At 38.3% G+C, this 24,657-nt stretch overlaps 2 protein-coding genes across 2 annotated transcripts; one reads left to right on the top strand and one right to left on the bottom strand.

The window, feature by feature from the left end:
• The first annotated feature begins 7,121 nt into the window (after nucleotides 1-7,121).
• LOC102714514 (aspartate--tRNA ligase, chloroplastic/mitochondrial) lies at nucleotides 7,122-16,104 on the top strand. Its single transcript, XM_006645209.3, has 16 exons — nucleotides 7,122-7,505; nucleotides 8,047-8,187; nucleotides 8,505-8,614; nucleotides 8,951-9,062; nucleotides 9,561-9,632; nucleotides 10,196-10,287; nucleotides 10,636-10,756; nucleotides 11,191-11,313; nucleotides 11,442-11,637; nucleotides 11,717-11,904; nucleotides 12,089-12,160; nucleotides 12,720-12,818; nucleotides 13,445-13,525; nucleotides 14,366-14,423; nucleotides 14,710-14,877; nucleotides 15,718-16,104. The coding sequence occupies exons 1-15, from the start codon at nucleotides 7,122-7,124 to the stop codon at nucleotides 14,874-14,876; spliced, it is 2,016 nt and encodes a 671-aa protein (XP_006645272.3). The 3' UTR covers nucleotide 14,877; nucleotides 15,718-16,104.
• A 234-nt stretch (nucleotides 16,105-16,338) lies between these two features.
• LOC102717955 (coiled-coil domain-containing protein SCD2) lies at nucleotides 16,339-24,225 on the bottom strand. Its single transcript, XM_006646577.3, has 17 exons — nucleotides 23,702-24,225; nucleotides 23,164-23,348; nucleotides 21,472-21,541; nucleotides 21,312-21,353; nucleotides 21,156-21,218; nucleotides 20,839-20,888; nucleotides 20,717-20,744; nucleotides 20,345-20,419; nucleotides 20,140-20,250; nucleotides 20,007-20,067; nucleotides 18,852-18,968; nucleotides 18,642-18,763; nucleotides 18,025-18,094; nucleotides 17,865-17,906; nucleotides 17,694-17,734; nucleotides 17,489-17,615; nucleotides 16,339-16,817 (listed from the first exon to the last, which is right to left on the bottom strand). Exons 1-17 carry the CDS (start codon nucleotides 24,092-24,094, stop codon nucleotides 16,711-16,713), a joined length of 1,704 nt encoding a protein of 567 aa, XP_006646640.2. The 5' UTR covers nucleotides 24,095-24,225; the 3' UTR covers nucleotides 16,339-16,710.
• Nucleotides 24,226-24,657: the final 432 nt, after the last annotated feature.

Raw genomic sequence — 24,657 nt, forward strand, 5'->3', positions numbered from 1 at the left:
CTCGCCTCCTTGTCCGTGCAGAGCTCGGAGAAGAAGAAGAAGAGTTCTTGAGTAGAGAAGCCATTTGCTGCTGCTGCATCTGCTTCTTATAGGGGAGGAGAAAGACGCAACCTTTGTGCTGATGTAATTACACCTAATTAATTACACAAACTTAGCTTAACTTTTTTCATAAAAAAGGAGTAATCTTTACCAGGTTAGTACTTAAACCTTTTTTCTCTGACAAAAAATAAAGATAAACACCTAGTTCTACAAGATTGCCTATGACTCTATGACACCATGTTTTTTCTTTGAGATAGAGAGAGAGACATGGCAAGTTTGTTTAGATTGTGTCACGCTACAACTCTTCTTTAGGTTGTTTTAAGCACTTTTAGTTTTTGCTAATTGCAACTTTCTGTTTGTTGCAGACGTGAAACAGACAAATCTGACAAGATAGTACATGAGCTATACGGCTGGTGTTTTAATTGGGAACAGTGTGTGTTTTACGGCCTTCTTCTAATTTCTTTTACAAGATTAAAAAATGTAAAAAAAAAAGTGATGCCCTGTATATTTGTTACTGCTATTCTTTTTTAAAAAAGAAAATTTGTTTACTTGCAGTGTTGTGCTGCCATGCTGAGACAAAAACTGTTGCACCTATTTCTCAAAAAGAAAAGAAAAACTGTTGCACCTAATGAAAAAAAATGTGACCTGGCAGATAGGTCTCTTGATGCTTAGATGGATCAAAGGAAAAAAAAAGATTTCTTTTAGAGGGAGAGCCTGCAGGGAGGTGTACACGTGTACGGCCGCCTAGTGCACCCAGTAGATGAAAGCTGCCTTCTGTTTCTAATCTTTGGAAGGTTTTACGCATAAAACAGATGCCAACTGGTTCCTTATGGCCACATGTAAAAAAACTGCCTTTAGCCAACAGATTTGTCAGGAGATTTGGATAACTTTGCCAATTTTTATCCCTTTTTAGTTTTGCACCTATGCAAAAGTTTATATCGATATATGGAGTTTAGCTTTAAAAATAACACAACATCGAGGATCGAGGAAAATCGACAGACAACCCGTCTAGCAAGGCAAGGTGTAGGATAACTCAACTTTAGCCACTTTATCTAGCTGGATTAGCCATCAGATGTGTATTAGTTGCATTAAGCCTATCTCACTGACTCACATGATAATCAGGTCTAATCATAATAAATATGTATATATATTAGAAAAATATAAATATTTCACTAAAAACACATGTGGAAATTAAAAATTGAAAGAAGGAGAAGAGATAAAAGGGAGTGATCATTCTGTTCACGGTTTGAGAATGAGAGTGAGAGAGAGGAGTGTACATGTCTACATGATTGCATTGCTGCTCAACACCTCAGGAGTGTGCAATGCAACATGCCCAATTACAGGCTCTCCCAAGCATCCTGTGACCCTGCCGGAGCCGAGCAAGAAGAAATCGTCGGATGGAACGCCGTGGAATGGAATTGGGGAGAGGAAAACTGAAAAAAAAAACACACAGAGACAGAGAGAGCATGCCCTGCCTACTAGGGCTGTGGCTCACATGAGTTCCTGTAAAGAGAAAGATAAATTCGGCTGTTCTTGTTACTCGCGGGTCTAAATCGATATGGTCAAATTTTATACCATAACTATCACAAGTTGACATGCTAATTAGGGGTGAACGTGGATTGACCCACGGATATTTTAAAATCAACTCTAGTTCAACTAAATGAATTAAATTTTATTTATTGAATTAGAGTGGACTCTAAGTTACTTGTGGGTTGACCCATGCCTATTCTTAACACTAATACAAGAGTACACAAATAGAGGAAAAACTTCTAAAAACCATAGGTCAAGAATTATTTTAGTTTACTCTTAATCAAATCCAGATCTAAATATTAGACAAAGGGTGCTAATTACAGTGCTAGAGTGAACTATATAAGAACATGTTCAAATATCTACATGTCTGTATAACTTTAACATCACCCGCCTGACCTTAATACTGGTAATGTTGTATGCTGCATTGGCTCTATCATCAATCCGTACGTCCTTATTTGACGTCTCAAAGTCTTAAAATTCAACACCACCCAAATCATCATGTCACAACATCAACCCAAATCCATAACTATAATTTATAATTTAACATCTTAGACCTCACCACATATCGAGTAGTTAACCTCAGTGCTTCCAAGAGTTGATACGCCATCACCATCAATAGTATATTGTTGCCAATAGAACTCGAAAAGAGTCACAACTATTGTACCCCTAACGACGATGAACTAGCCACCAACCACAACATGGATATGGGGTGTTGATGCTATGAATTTGTTGAGGATGGCACATGAACAAGAGAAAAAAGAGTAGATATAGACTAATGAGAAGAGGATTTAGGGAGTTGTCTATTTGTAATTTAATTTAGGTGGGCTATGTGTTGGAGGTGAGGCAGACGCTAAACGCGGAGAATGAGAAAGGAAACTTACCGCGGTGATAGCGTGATATATGGAGTGACTTGGAACACTTAACCACTGCCAGTCATGTGCTAGGTGCATCCGATAATTTCACGTTATGTTTGTGCAACGGCTCTCTAGTAAGATCTGTTGCTAGCTATAGCAAATCGGACCATGGTAATATGTAAGGTGTTATACCAATGAATTTGTTGAGAATTGTAGCGTTAGGCGTTGTAATAAAGGGGGAAAAATGTGGGTCATTTCAACTTACGTGACACAATGTGATAATGAATTAGAAAATTTAGCCACCACTATTTATGTTACATTTTATGACCATCATATATTATACTTTGTATGGTAGTTGTCTAGTTTAATCCCTATCCATCTAGTATCGTTTCCTATTATATCGTTGCCTGTCATAGTGTTATACAGGTTGACCCTCTAACAGGCCAATGATTTTACCTCGCTGCTAAAATAACGCTCTAAGTCTAAAATCTCTTAAACACCTTATTATATACTCTCTCTCTCTCTCTCTCTATCTTCATATAATTAATTAATGCATAGAGAAAATTCGATCCTGCTGATTTTTAAACAGCACAGTTAGGATGAGCAGGAATCGGATTGTTATATACTCCGTACTTATTTATCAAGCATCATTTTAAAAATATTTTATACACTTATTTTTATATTATAATATTTTCTGAGTTTGTCTAGATTTATCTATGTATCAATGTATATATTATATATATGTATAGATTTATTAGCACACATATAAATTTAGATAAAGCCAAAAAGTTTTATAACGTGGAACAAACATATTATTAAATTGTATACAACAGTGTCGTGTATTTGAGAAACATTTTTCTACGGAAATTCATATAATTGTGTCTTAGTGCAGGCAAAACAGCCATTCCTGCTGACAGATCAGTTGCAGCTCTCTAGACCTGATTAATCTATACCGTAAGTATACAATGAAACCCTTGATTTGAGAGCCCAACCGTATATCAGCAACTTGCAGGTGCTGCAGCATACAAGTAGTAGTAGTAGCACAACTGTCAATTTTGTCATCTATAAAAAAGAGAGCTGTCGATTTATTGGTTTATTATTACTTATTGAAATTAGATCAACATCAACACAAAGTGCAAGCATGCTGAGGTGAAGCCAATGTTAAAAAGAAAAAAAAAGGAAAATGATTCTACGTAAGGGCTCCAGAATTCACCTTCATTTTCCAAGTTGCAGGCAACAAAATGCAACTTGGTTGTGATAATGTCTTATTTTTAAGAGAAAAATAATGCTATATGTACTTAAAAAGAATTTACTAAGCTCTTGCAAATAAAAATCTCAACTGCTAAATTTAATATGTAGGTAATTTTATGAAAAATCAAGAATCGATCATGATGCGACACATCGGTTTTGTAAGATGCGGCGCATTGGTTTTGTAAGATGTTTGTATTTTTTTAACGTCTATCATTTTATTTTTAATAGAGGGGAACGAGCTACCATGAATCATCGTATACAGCGCAAAATGATGGTCAATTATGGTATAGACTGATCAATATAATTAACATACAAACATGAACCAGAGTTGCATATCGGGTATAATTTTGCTTCAAAAAACTAGACCCACACAAAACTATGCAAGAAAAGACCTATACCCTGTCTATCTAAAACAAATAAACTTTTAGGTATGAATTTAGATATCAACAGGGTGATTGTTGGCTTTTTCAAAAGCCAAACAACATATTTACAAATTAAAAAATAATTTAAGAATTATATATATATCGTATGAAGACAAGGCTAGAAAATACATTTCGGTGATAAAACTCCAAAATCAACTTTAAATTTATGATTGAAAATTTAATTTTTTCTTTATAAAAGCATATTCTTTTTATGATGAAGAGAGTGTAGTGCAATAAGCTCGTACTATCTCTGCTTTAAAATATAAATATTTATAGATCGTTGATGTCAAAATATTTTCTTTTAGTTACTCTAGTGATCAATTTTTGAATTTTGAATTGATTAGATTCAATATATGATTGGTTCTAAATCATTAAAACGATTGAAATCATAAAAATTAGTTCAAAAATACTTATATTATGTTACCAAGTTGAATCTCGCAAATATTTATATTTTGGATTTTGGAAAGAGTGGGTACAAAACTAGTTAAGGCTGCGGCGGGAGCAAGCAGTGGCCATCCGTATGCGATGGCGACGGTACGACAAGGAGGCTTAATTTTTGGCGTGTAGGCGAGGGAATGAGCCGAGCGAATGCATCCATGGCCATGGATGGATGAATGAATGCAAGAGCTGAAAGGGAGTGAAGAATAAATATAAGAGCAAAGCAAGAACGCAAAGGAGAGAGCGGCCACCACCCCCAGGCTTCCCGTGACAGCTCTAAACCCCCCTTCTCTTTCTTTCTTTTTGACCCCTTGGCTCGCCAAATACTCCCTTCGATTTATTTTTGGTATTTTTATTTGATATATTTAACTTTTAGATTTACGTTTAATCGTTTATTATATTTAATAAAATATATAAATATAAAATAAGAAGTCACTCTTAAAACTAAAGCTTTAGTGATAAATCAAGCCATAACAAAATAATCAATAATTATATGTTTTTAAATAAGATGAATAATCAGATTAAATAAAAAAACGGAGTGGTCTGAGAAATATATATAGGTGTTCAATTGCTGCGCGTACTGTGTGTGCACGCGTGCTGTCACGTACGCACGCAGCCAGCACCGGATCACCGCCGGCCGACGCGCCGCCCGCCGCCGGGTGCCGTCCTCCCCATGCAACCGGCCGGTGCCGGTCCAGCCCTCACGAATATTTACGGGTCTCTCTTCGGTTTGGAGATTTGCAAAGAAAGACAAATTAGATGAATCGAACTATCTTATGTGAAAATAACATGTGAAATGCACTGGTTCCGAACTGCGACAGAGAATCTGTTTTACTTTTTAGCCATAGTACGGTAATATATGGCTTACGGTTTACGAGGCAACAAAAGCAGATAAACAGTGGTTAATCATCACGAAAAAAAATATAGTAGTAACACTTACGGGCCTTGAGGGAGGTAGTGAGAGGTGGGAGGCACAATAATTTTAGATTCAGCAAAAGGAGTACTTCAGATACTTAAAGTATTATTACTTCGATCCAAAATATTTATTGTTCAGTATAAAAATTAGTTAAATTTCTAAAATTTCAACTATCGATATTTTCTTAAACGAGACAAATGATATACACGGATTCTTCTTTAAAAAAATACTATCATAATTTATTAGATTTTATAAATTTGTTTTAACACATATTTGCGTATCAAAATTTTAGAAATTCATATGATCTTAGCATAAACAATAAATAATTTTGATGGGAAGGTGTATTAAATTTTACGTTAGAAATGTGATATCTTCTCGAGGACCAGAAATCAATCCAACAAAAATGAAATGACCATGATGATGTAGAAAATGCATTCTTTTTTTTTTTCTAAAAAGGAATTGGGACGAAACTATAGGAAAACGGAATCAGTTTTTTTTTTTTGGGCAATGTGGTGCCCGTGTAGTACAAGTTTGAGTTGTTTCTTTTCCCTGTCTACTGCTGCGACCAGGAAACTGGAATGCATGTGACGAGCGAAAATGATGGAGGCTGGAGAGGACTAGAGTTTTGCTTGCCTGACTTGATCGATGTGGCAGACAGTTACAACCCTATATTTAAGTTTATGTTTACACCTATACGCTAAAATTTGATTTTAAAACTTTAGTTTTGACTTGAACTCGACGTGTTTCCTCATTATCTATTTTTCAAACTTTACTTTTAAATAAAAAACACTTATATATAAATTTTATTCATATATTATATTTTAGTCGTCAATATAAATAACACTGAAGCGCAGAACAGACGGACAAGTCGTGTTCTCTGACCTTGCATCAAATGGTGCTCAGAGACAGATAAATATGTATGAGTATGAATATGGATGAACTGTGCTCTTCCGTTCGACAAAAACCATATACGAAAGTCCGGTGCGTCACTCCTCTTTTGACCGTGCCACTCTTCAACCCCCCCCCCCCCCCCCCCCCCCCCACAGCCTCCTGAGTTCGCAGATTCTTGCACAAGTCATACATCAATACTACTCCCTTGGTTTTTCTATATCTAGTAATATGTATTGATTATTTGTCTCATTTAAATTTTTTATGAAAAAGGGGTAAATTATAGATATAAAACAAATCATAGTAGAATAATTAATAATTATATGAATTTTTAAACAAGACAAATGGTCAACGCCTACAGTTTCAAATGAAAAAAACAAAGGTAATAAGTACTCCCCTATATTCTAAATGTAATTGTTTCTGTGATTAAAATTTTATATCAAAATATGAGCATATATAGTACTATTCATATTACTACTTGTCCCATCCATCATTTCCTATTCAAAATTTGATGAATGAAAAATAAATAGTACAAAAGTTGATAAATGAAAAATAAATTGTAAAAAATAATAGATGAGAAATAAAACATTGCATCAGGATAATAAAATACCTTATATTTTAGGACAAAATTTAAGGCCAAATAACTCAGTTTTATATTGGTAAGAGTTTTTAGCTATGTCTAGATTTATTCCTGAAAGCCCAAGAAGGCCCATCTAGGCCCATCTACCTTCCTCGCATTCGCATATCCACCCCTACCCTTCGTCTCGCTTTCCTTCCAATCCAATGGCTTCCTCCTCCTCCCTCCTCCTCCGCGCCTCGCCGCTCTCCCTCCTCTCCCGCCTAAACCCGCTCAGCCCTAGGCGGCGCGCCCCCGCCTCGCGCCTCCGCCGCCTCCTCCTGCTCTCCACCTCCGCCTCGGCCCCGCGTTCGCCCCCGCTCCGAGCCCCAGCGGCCACCGCCGCCGACGCAGCGACCTCGCCGCCGGAGGCCGAGGCGAGGCTCGACAGGCTGCCGCCCCTGCGGTGGCCCGCGAGGGACACGCTGTGCGGCGAGCTCGGCGCCGGCGACGCCGGCCGCCGCGTGCACCTCTGCGGATGGGTCGCTCTCCACCGCGCGCACGCTGGCCTCATCTTCCTCACCCTCCGCGACCGCTCCGGCGTGGTCCAGGTCAGTGTCACTGCCTGCTGCTGTTTGTTACTTACTTACTTACTTAGCGCGGAGGTAGTGGTAAGAGTGATGATGCGCCGGTGGTTTGGCAATTGTTGCACGCAGGTTTACTGTTGTTTGGTCCTTCTCATGCTAGTGATTGCATTAACCTACATGATTATGCTTTAGAGGACCCTCTGTGACAGCTGGTGGTTTCACATTTTCATTCGCAGTTTGTGCGATCGGGAATGGACAGTTGCATTGTCAAGTTAATAGACTAGTATTTGTAGCTCTGACCTTACCTGCTGTTTTCGTCTTCTGTTGAGTGGTTCCGGCAATGTTTCTGGCTACCTATGTCCAATATCCAATAATCTGATGTTGGCTGATCTAACAAATTTCAAAGGAAAATTGAAGTCATATAATCACATCAATTTATGATTTTTATGGGATTTTTTTTGTGTGTGTGGTGACTGATAGACTGATAAATCTCTACAAGATAACACGATCTTATCGACCGTACTACCATTATAGTGATAACTTTGCCATTGTTCTCCTTGTGTAGGTGACAACTTTGCCAGAATATCCAGAGGTGTATGCTGTGGCGAGCAAGCTAAGAGTAGAGTCAGTGGTTGTGGTTGAGGGTGTGGTTCGTTCACGCCCAACAGAAGCCATCAACCCAGAGATGAAAACTGGGGCTATAGAGGTATTTGATTTTGCAGTCTGGAGAGAGAGAGAGAGAGAGAGAGAGAGAGAGAGAGAGAGAGAGAGAGAGAGAGAGAGAATCTGGAGATGATATGTCAAGTGAAGAATTTGAAATTCAACTATCTAGTACAGAAATGCCACACCTTCAAAGTTTGCTGTTCATATATGGGGAACAGATAGATGCTATACGAGCTAACATATAGGATAAGGAATAGAGTACTTATTTTTTGTTGTTGTTGATTTCATGAATATTTCTCCTGTGTCCTGTAAACAGCAAAAATGCTCTCTAACCATGATATTACATGTTGACCTATGTAGGTTGCTGCAGATAATATATATGTGCTGAACTCAGTAACTCGTTCATTGCCTTTTCCAGTCACAACTGCTGAAACTGTAAAAGAGAAGTTTCCAGAAGAAATTAGATTGAGGTAAGACCTGCATAATACATTGGTACCGGCATCTGTTTTTATGCTCATAAATTAAGTTCCTGGAAGAGAAAAAATGAGTACCTCAAATATGGTGGTTGCTTGTTGGTTAATTCCTGATTAGGCTTGTTGAATTCATGCATAAATGGGATTACATTGTGCATTCAAAGTTGCATATAAGATTTTAGGTGCCAAATGATACGTAGGTTTCATTACAACACTACCTTCTAGGAACATAAAACATGTTTAGTTGTAACCCATTTCTGTGTTTGCCTAAAGCCCTTTACCCTGTTCTCTTTGCCTTATTGATCCTTTTTTTAACCTTCATATTTTATCTAGATTCCGGGTGCTGGACTTACGCCGACCGCAAATGCAGTCAAACTTGAGGTTGCGCCATAATGTTGTTAAGCATATTCGTCGATACTTGGAGGATAGACATGATTTTGTTGAGGTATGCTGTGTACCGGTCACATATACTTATTGATTACTTCATACTAAGTTTGCTGCTCTAGGCTGTATGCTTATATCTGAGTGGTCTGGTTCTAAAGATGAACGGACAATTTGCAGCATAGCAAGATACTTTCTTTTTGATGCAGTGCCAGCAAAAGAAAGGGCAAGATACATTCTTTCATGATTTAATGCCTGGGGGTCATGTTTTGCCTTGGGCTCTAATTCCAATTTTAATGCATCATCAGTTTTTTTAGGGGGTGCATAAGGATGATTCCTTTTTTAACATTTCCTGTACAATTTGCTGGTTAAAATAACATCGTTCAGTTAAAATAGATGGGTCATGTATACCTTGTCTGCTGTTGTATCTCCTTTACAACGAGTCATTGGAGTGTAAGACATCGCAATGACTAGTATATCTTACCTTAAAGTGCCTATAATGTCTATATCTGCTATTATTTCTACTGTGTCTGATCTAAAGTTACCGTATGTTCCAAGGTAGATTGAGACTCCAGTTTTATCTAAGTCTACTCCAGAAGGTGCTCGTGACTATCTTGTCCCATCGAGAGTTCAGGTAAGTTGTCTGTAACTATTTTTCCCTTAACAGACGATTATAACACGTTTGTTTCTTCTGAAAAATGTACAGTTCTCTTTCTTCCACTTGTATTCTCTACAACTTTGAAAGACCTAATGCCCCACATCATATTTGGGTTCTCTGTTGTAATAATTGCTTCTTCATATGGATGCTCCTACCATTGTAAAGCACAACTAGCTTCCAGTAGATAAATCTAGTTAGTTCTTCTTTTTCTCCTTATTGTTTTTTCCAATTAAAAGAAAACCTTATGGCTATAACTAGCTTTTGAAAATTGCCATAGACGCTGATGCAGGAACCTTTTTTTTTTGTAAGATTTCCTTTGTGCCTATGTTCTTGTTGTGATAGAAAATATTCTGCATTTCCTTTGCATTCCCTGGTGGGTTTCTTTTAACTATGAATATCGACGATTATGAATGCACAACTGTATTAAATATCATAGTTATATATGTCTAGTGCTTGTTGGTGGTCTGCAGCTATTTTTTATAACTTTTTCAAATAAGAGCTTCATGTTCCCTTAATATCCTCCAACATGGTTTTTGAAGCCAGGAATGTTCTATGCTCTTCCTCAAAGTCCTCAGCTGTTCAAGCAAATGTTGATGGTCTCTGGCTTTGAAAAATATTATCAAATTGCAAGGTTAGTAGATACAACATTTTGAAGGATTTTTGTTTCTTAGATATAATTTATCTTTCGGTTATCTTACAAGCCTGCATGAATTGCTCTATATTCTCTGTTTCATAATCCCTTTTCTCCTGTAGCGTCTCCTGTAGAATACTAGTTCGTTTTAATTGTCATAGCCTGATTATATGGCATAACACTGACTAGCTGGATTCTCGATTCTTTCCATTTTACCTTATATAAATTGCTCAGTGTATACTGTGCTCAGTTGTTGGAATATATTATTACTGAACCAGTCAAACAATTATCTTATCTCAAATGCTGCTCTGCAACATTGTCTTGATTCATTGAACCACTTAATAAAAGGTGTTTCCGAGATGAAGATCTGCGTGCAGACAGGCAGCCAGAGTTTACACAACTTGATATGGAGATTTCATTTACATCAATGGAAGATATATTGAAGTTGAACGAAGAATTAATGAGACATGTAAGTTGGTTTTCATGTACTTGTTTTCTCTATCTTTTTTCAGTTAATTTCATATTTGAGTTAGCATCGCTCCTCAACATTGTCTATAAGTGAAATACCGGCAGTAAAAAGTAAGCATGCACGCTAGCTATGCCTGAGACGTTTGAACACAAGAAACCTTCTTTCCTGCAATGTAGGCACGCACCATCTCATGTGAACCCTCACACGCGTGCCCTGGGGGTGCCTCCCCCCTACACCTGGCCAGGTCTTGCTGCTGGTTGTAGGCCTCAGCCTCCTGTCCTGGCTCAATGCCCATGACAACTGTAGATTTGTCACTGGTCCTGTCATTTAGCTATTGTACATCAGACTGTTGTTGTAGTCAAGCTCTTAGTTCGTTAATTCATAGCTCAGAATACATGTCATGATTGATTGAATTATGGTTATTCATATTACAGATATTCCAAGAGGTTGGTGATATCAACCTGCCAAATCCTTTTCCCAGGCTAACCTATGCGGAGGCAATGAACCGCTATGGAACAGATAGGCCTGACCTTCGTTTTGATTGGCAGCTGAAAGATGTAAGGAACTTACTGAATGGCCCATGTTATTGTGATTATTACAACAAAAAATTCACAGCTAATACATTAGAAAATGGGGGGCATCATGTTATTGCTCATGCTTTATTCTTTCTTACTGGTAAATGCAGGTTAGTGATGTATTTTTGGGCAGTAGTTTCAAGATATTTGCAGATACATTAGAAAACGGGGGCGTCATCAAGGCATTGTGTGTGCCTGGCGGTGCCAAAGAGTTTTCAAATACTGACCTAAAGAAAGGAACTGTCTACACTGAAGCTTCCAAAGCTGGAGCTAAGGGTCTGCCCTTTCTCAAGTTTATGGACAATGGTAAAATATTTTTTTCTAAACTTTGTGGCCTGGCCCATGGATTTGTTTATGTTCTCATTTTGTGCTACTGTTATCACAGGAGAGCTTGAAGGAATTGGTCCACTCGTGTCAAGTCTAAAGCCTGAAAAGAAAGAGCAGTTGTTGGAACACCTAGGCGCAAAAACAGGTGATCTTATCCTGTTTGCACTGGGTGAGCAATCAGCGGCTAATCGAATTCTTGGCAGATTAAGATTATTTATCGCTCATAAGTTGGAAGTGATAGACACAGTGAGTCTCTCAATCCGAATGGTATTTTTCTTTTTATAAATATGTTTCTATGTTATTCAGGGCATATTGACGAGATTCTACGCCTCTCTGCCTTCTAGTTTTACCTTTTCAGAACTGTCCTGATATTCTGCTTTAGTTATGCTCTTGATATCTTCCTTTACATTTTCTGCTTTCTTTATGCTAGTCAGCACACTCAATTCTTTGGGTGACGGATTTTCCAATGTTTGAATGGAACAGTGATGAGCAGAGATATGAGGTTAGATTTTCTTGTATGTATCTTCTTTCAAAAATTATAACTGGTTACTCCTTCACTCTTTTTCAAAACCAAAATGGAAACTCTTCAAGCATAAAGAACATCCATTTTTCTGACTGGCTCAGACTTCAATTGTTATGTAGAATATTGATTGTAGTTTATTTGCTAATAGCACACCATTAATGCACATTACTAACAAGAAATAGTATACTTTGTAGTACCACCAGAATGCACGCCATTGGTTAATTACCTTTTGAGGCAAAACATATACAGTTAGTTATACATGTTCAATCAAAGTTTTTATAGGGATACAAATAGCAAAAATTTACTAAATGGTAAATTTACTAAATGGTACTCATGTGACCAGGTGATCAGCTTACCAATACCATAGATTGCCTTTAATGCTTACAATGAATGGCCATTGCTATCCTAAATATCAGAGAAGGAAAAATAGTTACATTTAAGAAATTTGGAGGCTGGCAAAATTGAGAATTGACATGTACCTCAAAGTATAGATTGGCTTGTATTTTGCATCCTCTGAGCATCTCCATTCTTCTCACAGGCACTACACCATCCTTTCACTGCACCAAATCCTGAAGATATGGATGATCTACCATCAGCTCGCGCCTTGGCTTATGACATGATTTACAATGGAGTGGAGGTACTTGCTGTTTTAGACTTGGGTCTGTACATGAGTTTAACCTGATTTATCAGGTTTTATTTGTATGAATCTTACATTCAAGCCTGTTTGCTACCTTTAAGTTTCATGCATGATACCTTCAATAAATACCATACCTTCACAATACATATTCTCATTGATGCAAAATCCTGTGTAAGCATTGAAACATAAATTTTAATCAAACCATGGGGTTGAGGTATCATAATGCTTGCAGACTATTACAAATGTGGCCTACTGACATTCATCATCTATTAGATTTATATGGATCATGATAACATTATAGCCCTCTGTAAAAGTCCATCTGCATTTAGTTATTCATTGGAATGTGGTTTAAACTTTATAATCTCAGATGCTAAATGCTCTTCTCAAGTTGACCATGGTAGATAGATGCTAAATTAATTCATCAGCCTGGTTGTCTGGTTGCTTTGAGTTTAGACTCCTTTTCTGTTATAGTAACCAATGAAACAAGGTGTGCAGAGTATGATCTGGTACATCAATAATACCTGTGTATCATTATATGTACTGGAATTCATGTAAAAAGCTGTGAAGTTTCAGTTAATGCTGTAGAAAATCATAACACACTTCTGTTCTGCATGTTATAAATGTAGATTGGAGGAGGCAGTTTGAGAATATACAAAAGTGATGTACAACAAAGAATTTTTGAGATCATCGGTATCTCACCTGAACAGGTATCACTTTTAGTTATATGACACTTCATGTGATTTAGAGTACCATGAGCATGCTTCTTTCACTTTTCATTTTGTAGATTGATATATCAAATTAAAAAAGTAATTAATGTTATGCTGAGACAAAAGTATTAGGCTGCTATATGTTGTATGCTTTTTATTCACTGGGCATGGAATGACATAATTATGAAGAAATCCCTCTCTGGATATATATTGTCTGAGATATATATTTGACTCTACCATTTTTTTGTGATGCAAAGGTGCAGACTATCATTCATAAGATAGTGTTTTATCTATAACTCAATTCAAGCATGCCATAACATAGTAAACGATCATAGAAAATTATGCTGTTAGAAAGGTTCAATGTTGAGTGTCAAGAGACTATCTTTTGGCTTATGCTTATGTTTATAAACCAAAATTTGAATTTTCAACCTTAAATTTGGAGTTGATTTTGGTGTTTTTTCATCAAAGTTTATTTTTTCAGCATTGACTTTTAGATCGCTAGGAATACGTATATAAAATCTTTATTCATAACTTATTTTTCGTTTGCAAATATGTCGTTTGACTTTTTACATAAAACACCCAAACAATCACCCCCTAGAGAGCAAAGAAACAACAATTGCACTGATATACTGCCTGGCCATTTATTACCATAATATCCTGTGATCTTGAGTAACTGATGTCAGTCATGTCACTTATTTTATTGTTGGGAGTTATAGCATCAAGGCTGTAATTATGTTAAAAAAATACCGGTTTTTATCCGCATTCTATTCAAGCTTGTTGATTCAGAAAACATGACCTTTCGTATTTTCCTGAGCTCTAAATACCAAATTCGCAATGCAGGCAGAGGAAAAATTTGGCTATCTTTTAGAATGTTTCGACATGGGTGCCCCTCCGCATGGTATGCTATGTTCAACACTGAACGCCATGTATTATATGCCTGTATGTTCCACCAAGACAATATTTTCTGACAAACAAGAGCAATCTTTTGAATCAATCCTAGTTGTTTCTTGTTATATCTGCACCATCAGATTTTGGACAGTATATTGATTCTATGATGCTTTAATAAATGCCAGTTTTCATGCTCATATTGTCATGTACTCATATGCATGGTATGTGTAGTTTCATTTTGCTTCTAGTTTTGGAATATTGAGCTTGAATTCCTCCTTATTTTAATACTATGGCAGGAGGAATTGCCTATGGTTTAGATCGTTTGGTGATGCTTTTGGCCGGTGAAAGCTCAATCCGGGATGTGATTGCTTTCCCAAAGACTACAACTGCTCAATGTTCGCTCACCAAAGCACCATCTCCTGTGGATCCACAGCAATTGAAGGATCTTGGCTTCCGTACGTGAGGTGAGTATGCTGTTTGTAACAAAGTTTTGAATTATATAGGAACAACCATTGTTACCTGGAGCCCAATCTGTCATGGCACATTCACCTTTTGCGAATGTGCTGCTCTTGATAAATTGATCATGGATAGGCTGGTTATCCGTCTCATGTTAGTCCTGCCAAACATAAATCCAACAGAAAGTTTAAAACAGCAGCAACGCTTCAGTCTCTTCATGATTGCTGTTGGATAAGTGCTGTTTGGCTCTGATCGGTTGAGTTGAGCTGATAAACCGTAGAAAAAAAATGAATGAGAAACAAAAATAATACATAAGAATTGTATATCTTTGTTGCTAACGGCTCAAAAGCGTGATCTGTTTAAATGGGCTATTCGTTCAAGTACTGCATATCCAATATTTTGTACTGCCTCTGTTTTATATTGTAAGACTTTCTAGTCTTGTCTAAATTCATCAATTGATGAATGTATATAATTTATATATATGTCTAGATTTATTAGCATCCATATGAATCTAAGCAAAACTAGAAAGTCTTACGTTGTGAAACGTGGGGAGTAATTAATTCTGTGCATCTTATAAATACAAGCAGCATCTTAGTGAAGCAGACTGTATTTAGCTTTAATTAACAGTGGATACATAGAAAGGAATAACATGCTGTGGAAATTGAAATTGCCCCTCAAATGAATATAAAATCAATATATTCATGTGATGTCTGTTTAAAGAGATGATTTTAACAAAAAGAAGGAACTGGAATCATAGTAAGAAACGCATTTTTCTATATGCATGATGAAGCTACCCACCATCTTTTCTTTGATTATCATTTTACTAAATTTTTAACTACGATGTGCAGGTACTTTTTAGAGAAACATATCGACTATGGTATTGAGCAGAGCTGCATCGATGTGATGAGGACAAAGATGTCATTTATGTTGAATGGCTCAGGTCTTAGGCACAATTGCAACGGTGCGATGAGGACAACGATAATGTTGCATGTCGTATGTTTGGGACACCGACTACAAATCTACGTCAACTTTGGATGGCATTTACCAATAGAATTGTCTTTTTTAGTCGTTTCTTAGGGCATGTACAACGCCTCGCCTGTTACGAAATTTGCAAAAAAAAAACCCACCCATTTAACAGACGACCCAGCATCTCCTCGTGAAAAAACAACAGGGGTGCATACTTCAATGTCAAACCGACACCAAATAAATAAATAAATCATTATACAAGCTGCTTATTTAATTGTCTTCTTATTTTCAGTTTGACGGTCGCTTTATTAGTCTTCTTGTCACAATAGTTGCCATTGTGTTTTGGCCCTAGTTAGCCAATAATCATGTAATAATAACTGGCTATAACTTTGTTTAAAGCAAAGGCCAGATTGTCACATTATCAAAGAAAAAAGTGAAGCAAAAAAAAAAAAGTTTCAACTCCAAGAGTCCAAGTCTCCAATTGCACCTCAGAGAGACTACCAGGAAGAATATGTGGCTTATGATTTGCTCATTGGTGTTTGTGTGTATATGTTGCTGGATAACAGGCAGTACACATGCGGCGTAATCACAAATTCACAAATTGGATGAAGTGAGATCACCATCGTCTTGCCATGACAAAACAATTACACATTTCACAAAAATATTTTGACAAAAGATAAAATGGCTCGCACATGCACTACACAAGCTTCTCTGGACCCGAAGATTGTCTGTCCATTTGCTCAACACCCGGAGATTGCAGCACCAATTCAGGTATCCGATGATGGCAAGGGCCCAAGACTAGCTGCAAAATAGCAGTTCCATTCTCCAAAACTGGAATGATCATGTACCATGAAACAACCCTGGGACCGACGTGCCTACTGATTCTCAATTGCCGACGAATCTTGATCAATATCTGCACGTGAACCTTCCCACAATTGCTGCTCTATGCCCAATTTCCTGAGCTCTGTGAGACCGCGTTCCACTGCAGATAACAAAACTAACAGTGCTCAGTAAAGCAAAGCAAAAAAAAAAAAAAACTGAATATGATGCATTTTGGTTAAGAAAATGGACGATGTGTGTAAATCTAGGTAAAAACAATTGCGAAACCAAAACATAGGTGCATCACAACATGTATACGAGGGCATGCTCAAAAAGCCTTCTGTATACTGACCTTAACTGCTTTAAATAAAAAAGATCAATAACATTAATATGGTTCATGTCAGGGGGCAGACCCATTGCCCATTGCACTTTGGGCTGCGAATGTCCATTACACGTTGAGAAAAGCACGCCAACCCCAAGGCTGGGTCTGCAGCTGGTTCATGTAAGTATCTCACATATTATTTATACCACTATACCCTACTTCGGATTACAGATGGGAATGAGGAAAGCAAAAGCAGAGGAGATAAAATACAAGAGGAAGAAATAGTAAAAGGAAATATAACAGTTGGTTCGATCCCTACAACGGCATCACATGATAACTATATGATCATTCAAAAGGGGGTATGCTGTCGAGAAAGAGCTCCACATATAAAAGTACATCCTGGGAACATTGACTACTTAAATGGTACAGTAAATCATTAACTAACGGGTGGATAACTCCCAGTGCTAGTGTGTGTGTGTTTTTTTTTTTGAAAAATGAAAGCTGATCATTACCATCTATAGCATCATGAGAATTTGGAGCCTGTGCGTTGCGACCAATCCAGAACTGAAGCCGTTCTTCAGCAATGTCTTCCTCAATGCCATGGGTTTTAGCTCTTCTCCAGAAGTATATAAGCCATGCCTGCATTCAGTATATAGATTTCATAAATCACAGGCAATAAATGTATGAATTCGATAGTTCAGATCGCTGAAGGGTTACCTGCTTAAAGCTAACATCTTCTGCTTCTTCATGGCTAAGGTCTGCAATAGGTCAAATAGTCCAATTTAATTTAAACTCAAAATAACAGGATGAAATGTTTACATACAACACAGGCTCAGGCCACAGGTAGAGGAAGTTTGCACAAATCTATTAAAAGGGAAGAACTATTACCAAATGCCTCCAAAAATTTAGGTTCACCAGGTGATTTAAAATCTGCAAAGAGAACAATTCATACCTTGCTTAGTATTTTACGAGTGAAGGCGGCACCAATGATTTTCGCGCCACGGAAGAAATTATGATATGCATGTACGGTAAATAAGAATGGGCAAACCTGATGTGAATTGCCGAACTATACTAGGTCTCCGGTGTTGACCAAGTGCAACCACAACAGCATCTTCCACCTACAGAATAGTGACTAGTGAGGCATGGAGTGATAATGAAGCCAGCTTTTGCACTTGGAAGAAAAACTGTACTTCTAAGAGCAGCACATATGGTTTGTCACCTATCCAAACATACAAAAAATACTCGGTACAAAAAACTGATTAATTAGTGCTCTATTACAGTGGAAGTTGAACTGAAGGTTTGGCAGCAAATTTAAAAGTGTTCCTACCTCAGTGTTCCAGAGGATATTCCTTTTTTTTTTAACAAAAACTCCAGAGGGTATTACAAGAAGAGAACTTCTACAATATACTGGTAGTACATACTGCCAGTATAAATGATCCAAGGGTGTAGATTGGTTTGATTTTTCCACTTAATTAAATAACATAATAAAATTTGAAAGGGTAAATTTGTCTGTCAATCCCTAGGGGTATTTTCATAAATTCACATCATATAGAGTAGTACTGGGTGTCTAACCATGTTAGAATTACAACTTCCATGCCTGGAATTTCACCTCAAAGAAATCTATAGAGCAGAAAGTTAAAAAATTGCTGACAAAAAATGGAATACCTTCAATGATGAAAGCTCTCTAAGCCCCATTTCAACTGAAAGCATGCTTTCTATATTGCCTTCTCCCATTATATCACTCATATCTCTCACAAGCTTATTTCTCCTTTGAGTGTCATCCTCGCCTGCTTGCAAAGATCCACGAATAATTAACTGGAGTACATGGAACAAACTGCGATCTACAACCTGTATATTATAAAGATGCAGAGTTACCTTGTTTGCGGGGTTCCTCCTTAGCCTTTTGACCAGCAGAGAGAACAACCTCAAGGGGAAGAGGAGCTAATGATGACCAATGCTCATGCTTTGATACCGCAATCTCAGGATAAACTCCTTCAAGTTATTACTGGGCCATCAGATAATCGAGAACAAGGGAAGAGATAACAGTACATTTGATTTAGCATTGGCACGTGTGAACTAGAATTGAGCATTTTCCAGACCAGCCCAAAGTCACAACTAGTTACTTTCAGACCCCCTAGGCCCTAAACTACTAAGCACACAAATATTGCACAAATTTAAAAATTTTGAAAAAAATGGTAGGAAAAAAAAAACCCTGGTGGTAGTTATGTAATTCCTGAACCTAGTGGTGAAGAATTTTTTCAAAAAAAGGACCTGAATCGATCAAAAGAGGTCGCAAAGTGATTTTGAGGTGAGTTAAATTGAAAAAAAAATAATTAGACAGCATGCCACGCGATAAAGGGCAATTATTGTTCCTACCACCGCTGTTTTATCATCATATTGCGCGATTGTTGTGTTGTTCTCCATGAAAATCACCCACTGTAAACCGCCCTGATTATCATAGGAAATCGTGTGATTATCGCGCCAAATCACATGGTATCCCTTCCAAAACTGTGGCGATTTTGTTAAAAAAAATTGGATTTAAATTTGCACGAATTTTGCGCAATTATCGTGATTATTGCCGATAATCGCACAACCGTCATGGAGTGGCTTCAGCTCCCTCGGCAATAAACAAAACCCTGAACCAGACTAAATTCTCAGCTCCAATGTGAACGTGAATTATCAGCATCTAAAGACAAACTACGAAACAAAAACTATGTTGGAGATCATTTCTGTAAAGTCAATAAACCAAATTTCATAGAAGTTTTAAAAAAATTGTTGCCTTTCCAATTTTCATGACTGCCCACACTACTGATATTTACCCAAACAAAGTAAATCAGATGATAACTTAACTTCCTTTCAACAGAGAACAGCAAAGAAGTGAGTAACAACCATGCAACGACATTTATTTGCATAAAGAATGCACATAGTCATTGATTTTCTTTTCAAATGTCTAGTGAGCATGTTTACAGAACAGCTTATACAAGATAATGCTAAAAACATTTCTTACAAAAGTATTCTTAAACAACTTACCATATTGAACCGCTAAGCCCCAATAACGTGAAAGCCAGCACCTTTTTAGGACCACCTCTTCCTAGCATAAAGTTGTGAATATATTAAAATCCACATCAAGCAATAAATATAGGAGTACCGAAATCAGACTAACCATTTCCTCTTGGGTTAAGACCATTCTCTGAGTCATGGACCGGAGAGCCTTTGTTTCAGTCTCCGCTTCCTTTAGCTGATCCATAGCTGTTGCAACCTCTTCTTTGGCACACTATTCAAAGCATGAGAGTAAAACATAGTCAAGTAAAGTGCCATATACAAACCAACAAGACCTCCGTATTTTGATTGGTAGAAAGTATTTTTACATCCAGTTCTTGCTTTAGTGTTGTCACTTCCCCATCTTTACCATCTTTTGATTCCCTCGCAGCCTTAAGTGCAGCCTGTAGACAAAAACAAAGTATTTGTTGATGGGTAATAAATATCTTGTTTAATTTTTCTACTTTGCAATAAGAACCTAGCATGAACATAGTCCGGATATGCATTTAAAGAACAACGAAGCAGAAAAGGATCAAATGAAATTCAGTGAATGTGTCATCCTTTTGTTGGAATAACAACACTTTCATTCTAATCTAATGCTCCCAATTCCAAATTTTAGATCTAAATCTTCACTAAACAAACAGTACTAGAAAATTGACATGCCAGCTATCCATAGGTAAAACACAAGAAGAAAAACTAACCTCCCTCTGTTTAAGTGCAGCTTCTTTCCTGCCAGTATTCATGTCAATGTGGAGTTATGAGTCTATGACCAGTTCTGAATTTGTGAGACATGCATATCCAAAGTTCCAAACATGATACAAACCTGCTCAAGAGGCGAGCTTCTAATGATACACCTTCCCCAAGAGCAGCTACCTGCATATCAACAAATACAACCTTAGCTAACTGCAGATACCAAAAAAAAAAAAAAAAAACTTGGTGTAAGGAACACTTCTTTAAGTAAAGGAGAAAATATGTTCCACTAATTCAAATTCAAGTTTAAAACTGTAGTGGGAACTTCCTGTTAAAAAAAGTAATGAGAACTGGAGAGAGACTCAGAATGACTAGTGCTGTAGTGTACATGTCCAATTCTACCAGAATACAAAGCACATTAAAAAAATATTCAGTATAACATTATCTGACCTGTTTCTCAAGCTCCTTGGCTCTAGCTTCAGCTTCTTCACATTTTTCTTCAGCAAGTCGTAGCTGTCGACGAAGATCAGAAAATAGTTTGTTAAATCCCAGTATAAAATCAATTACTTGATTGCACTATATACAGATCTATGGTTGCTATTTCACCTTTTCTAGAACACTCTCATTCTCCTCTTGTAGTATATCAAGCTGTAGGACAGCGTTGTATTAGTCTTAAACATCAGATAAACACTCCTCAAAAAGTTGTAATAAGGAAAACCTCGTCTTATATTATATGTGTAGCTAGTTTCTAAAAAATAAGGAAAACCTCGTCTTGAAGTGCAGATGCCTCCCTTTTTGGCGTTGATTCTCTGGAGTTAAGATGCCCTGTATCAAACCTGAGGCAAAAGGGGTTAAAGGACTTGCTTGATGCCTACTTTTACAAACATTTGAGAAGTGCGAAAATGAAATTCAAGCTATAAGAAATTCAGATGGTTATAATGTGATGATTCCAAAACTTTAATGCAACAAGTAATGTGGTGCCCCTAGTAACATACTTCGAATAGAAAAAGGGTGTATTTGGCTTGGAGGTGGACTAAAGGACACTTTATTTACTAATCCTAGACGTGTTAACTAGTGAGCAATGCACTTTTTAGCACAGTAAAACTGCAAAAGAAATCATTTGCTCCAATAGGTAAATTTTTGTATAACTTAGGTCATGTTTGTTCCACTTAGGATTACTATAATCTAGATTATTGAGTCAGATTACTATAAGTTGGATTATTATAAGTTGAAGTATGTAATGGATGGCAAAGTGGGTGATTACTCTTAAGTACCCAAGGGCAGTGGGTCTTTAGCCACCCAATATTCTGAAAAAAGCATCCTTGGAGAAGCTTATCAGATTATAGTAATGTGAGCTCTAGATTATAATAAGTTGTCACAATAATCTAATTGTTTGTCTCAGATTATTTCTACAATCTAGATTACAATAATCCTAAGCTGAAAAAAACAGAGCCGTAATAGATTCTGCAGCACAGTTCATCAAGGCATGGTAATGGGAACTTGACCAAGAGGCATACCCACAACCCCAAGATGTTGACCAACTGATTCGATCAAATATCAGATTTTGCAATTTAGGTAAGAGATTAAGATTTCAGATGCATAATTTACTTACCATCCTTAATAAGGATACACTATTATTAACTCAAAACCTTCCAATCCACTACACCTGAGATAAGAGAGCTCTCCAGTCTCCACTAGTCCACTGTACCAACCAAAATTGAACATAGAATTTGGCACAGAACTGTTGGTTCAACCTTAAAACATCAATACATCCTTTTTTTTTTTACAAAAAACAACTCCAGCCAAATTCTTCTAAAAAAATTCTAGCCAAATAAATCCCTTTATCAAGAAGTTAGTTAATGTTGTGAACTACTAACATCACTTCTCTAATCCTACTACTTAAAAACAGAATCATCCATCCTCTTCCCCACCTCATGTCATGCATAAACCATCGATTCCACAAAAACGATAAAGAAAAATCAAGTAGTATCTTTAAAAAAACCATTTCCTTTCTATATGGGCAGCGGCGTTCCTATGTAGTCCTACCCGGGGTCACAGGACCCCGCATAGAATTCTAATACTGAGTTGTTTTAGTCTATATTAATCGTATTATCAGTCAAAAATAAGAACATTATATGTGTTATGACGTGTATAAGACCCACGATAATTTTTGTTCTGTGTTCGCCACTGTATATGGGCCTGTGCAGTTCATCGTTAGTTGTATGAGCCTATTACAATGCACACGTATATTACTAGCATTCTAAAAAGTGGCACAGGCAGTAAAAACCACTCATTCTTTCTCCATTTGTTGAGGTTGCTAGTACAACTAAACATGCATTCATTAATTAGCATACGAGCAGTAGAATATGAGGCAGGCTATTTCTAGTATAGCATACAGAAAGCACAATGAGAATGCTGCAAACCATGCAATAGATGAGGGGGAATGTCAGTGATGTACCTTTTCTGCCGACTGCGATCCACTGGAGACTCCACAGACACAGGTGGAATAGGTGATGGGGTTCGCAATGTTGTGTTGGTTTTGATCGGTGGAACCACCGTGGTGGTCGGCCGCGAAGCAATGGCAGGCCTCCCAGCTGATGTTGAGCGGACAGTAGGAGGTGGCTCTACAATGGTCCGACCTAACTAATGAAAACACGAGGAGATCAAATTAGCAAAAGGGCACAGGGTAAGCAGTGATCAGATCACGAACCAATCAAAAGTCCCAATGCATTCATCACTTCTCCCAATTTTAACAATTTAGAGGACATCATTACAGAATGTGACTGGCATTGGCGAGATGTGAACTAGCTTCACTAATCACTACTAGCAAATTAATCTGTTCAATCATGTGCACGCCTATAAACTAACCCAATTTGACTTGGGATTGACCAATTATGACTCATTCGTGCACCGCACTAGTTCAAAACATGGAGGTCCTAAGTTGAGGCGCCGCGGCTAGCGAGATCAGCGAAGAGATCCGGGGGAAGCAAAATTACCGCAGGGGAGGGAGATCTCGCGGTGCGGCCAAGCAAGGAGACGCCGTTGCTGCCGTGGGCCGGGCGGGCGGCGCCGAACCTCGCGGGGGCCGGGGGCGGGTGGTCATTGCCGTAGTCGTCGTCGTCGTCGTCGTCGCCCGCGGCCGCGGCGGCGCTCTGGGACGCCATGACCTGTGCGAGCCTCGCGGCCGCCGCCCGCGCGGCGACGTTCTGCGTGCGTCGCACGTTGGAGATGCCTCCCGCGGCGGCGGCGGCGGCGGCCGAGGCGGCGGAGGAGGTGGAGGAGGAGCGGTGGTGGGAGGGGGAGACGCCCCCCGGGGAGGAGGAGCCCGTGCTGCTGCTGCCGCTCCGCTGGCGCCCGTAGACGGGGCTCCCCGCGCGGAGGCGGTCCATGGCGGCGGCGGCGCTCGCCGGAGGGGGGATCTGGGCGGGCTTGCCGGTGGCGCGGGCGCGCGGAGATGGCGAGGCGAGGCGAGGGGGGGAAGTGGGAAGGAGGTGGAGATGGTGATGGAGGAGAGAGAGTACGCTCGGCTCGCGACTCCAGTAGAGTTCGCCGTTTTTTTCGCCTTTTCGCATAAAACCCCCTTGTCTTCTCCGTTTTAAACACGGAAAAACTACTTAACGGCCTCTCGTCATGTACGAGAGTCTTTGTGTGACGGCTCCACCGCCGCTCCTTCGTGTGGGTGGCGTTGCTACTCCGTGCTCCTTTACCACCTATGCTCTCTTCATACTCCCTCACTTGAGTCCTCTACGCTACTGTGCGATGATAATAATAGATAATACCATATAATTGGTATCATTGATACCAACTAGTATCATCTACATATGTTGTCACACGAATGTAATTATACTATAATTATGTAACTGGTACTAAGGCTATGAGCTTTGGCATGAGACTTATATGCTAGTTATATAGTAGTTACATCTATAATTATATTCTAGTATTATAATTATAA

The sequence above is a fragment of the Oryza brachyantha genome, chromosome 1, assembly GCF_000231095.2.
Source record: "Oryza brachyantha chromosome 1, ObraRS2, whole genome shotgun sequence".
Taxonomy (NCBI): Eukaryota; Viridiplantae; Streptophyta; class Magnoliopsida; order Poales; family Poaceae; genus Oryza; species Oryza brachyantha.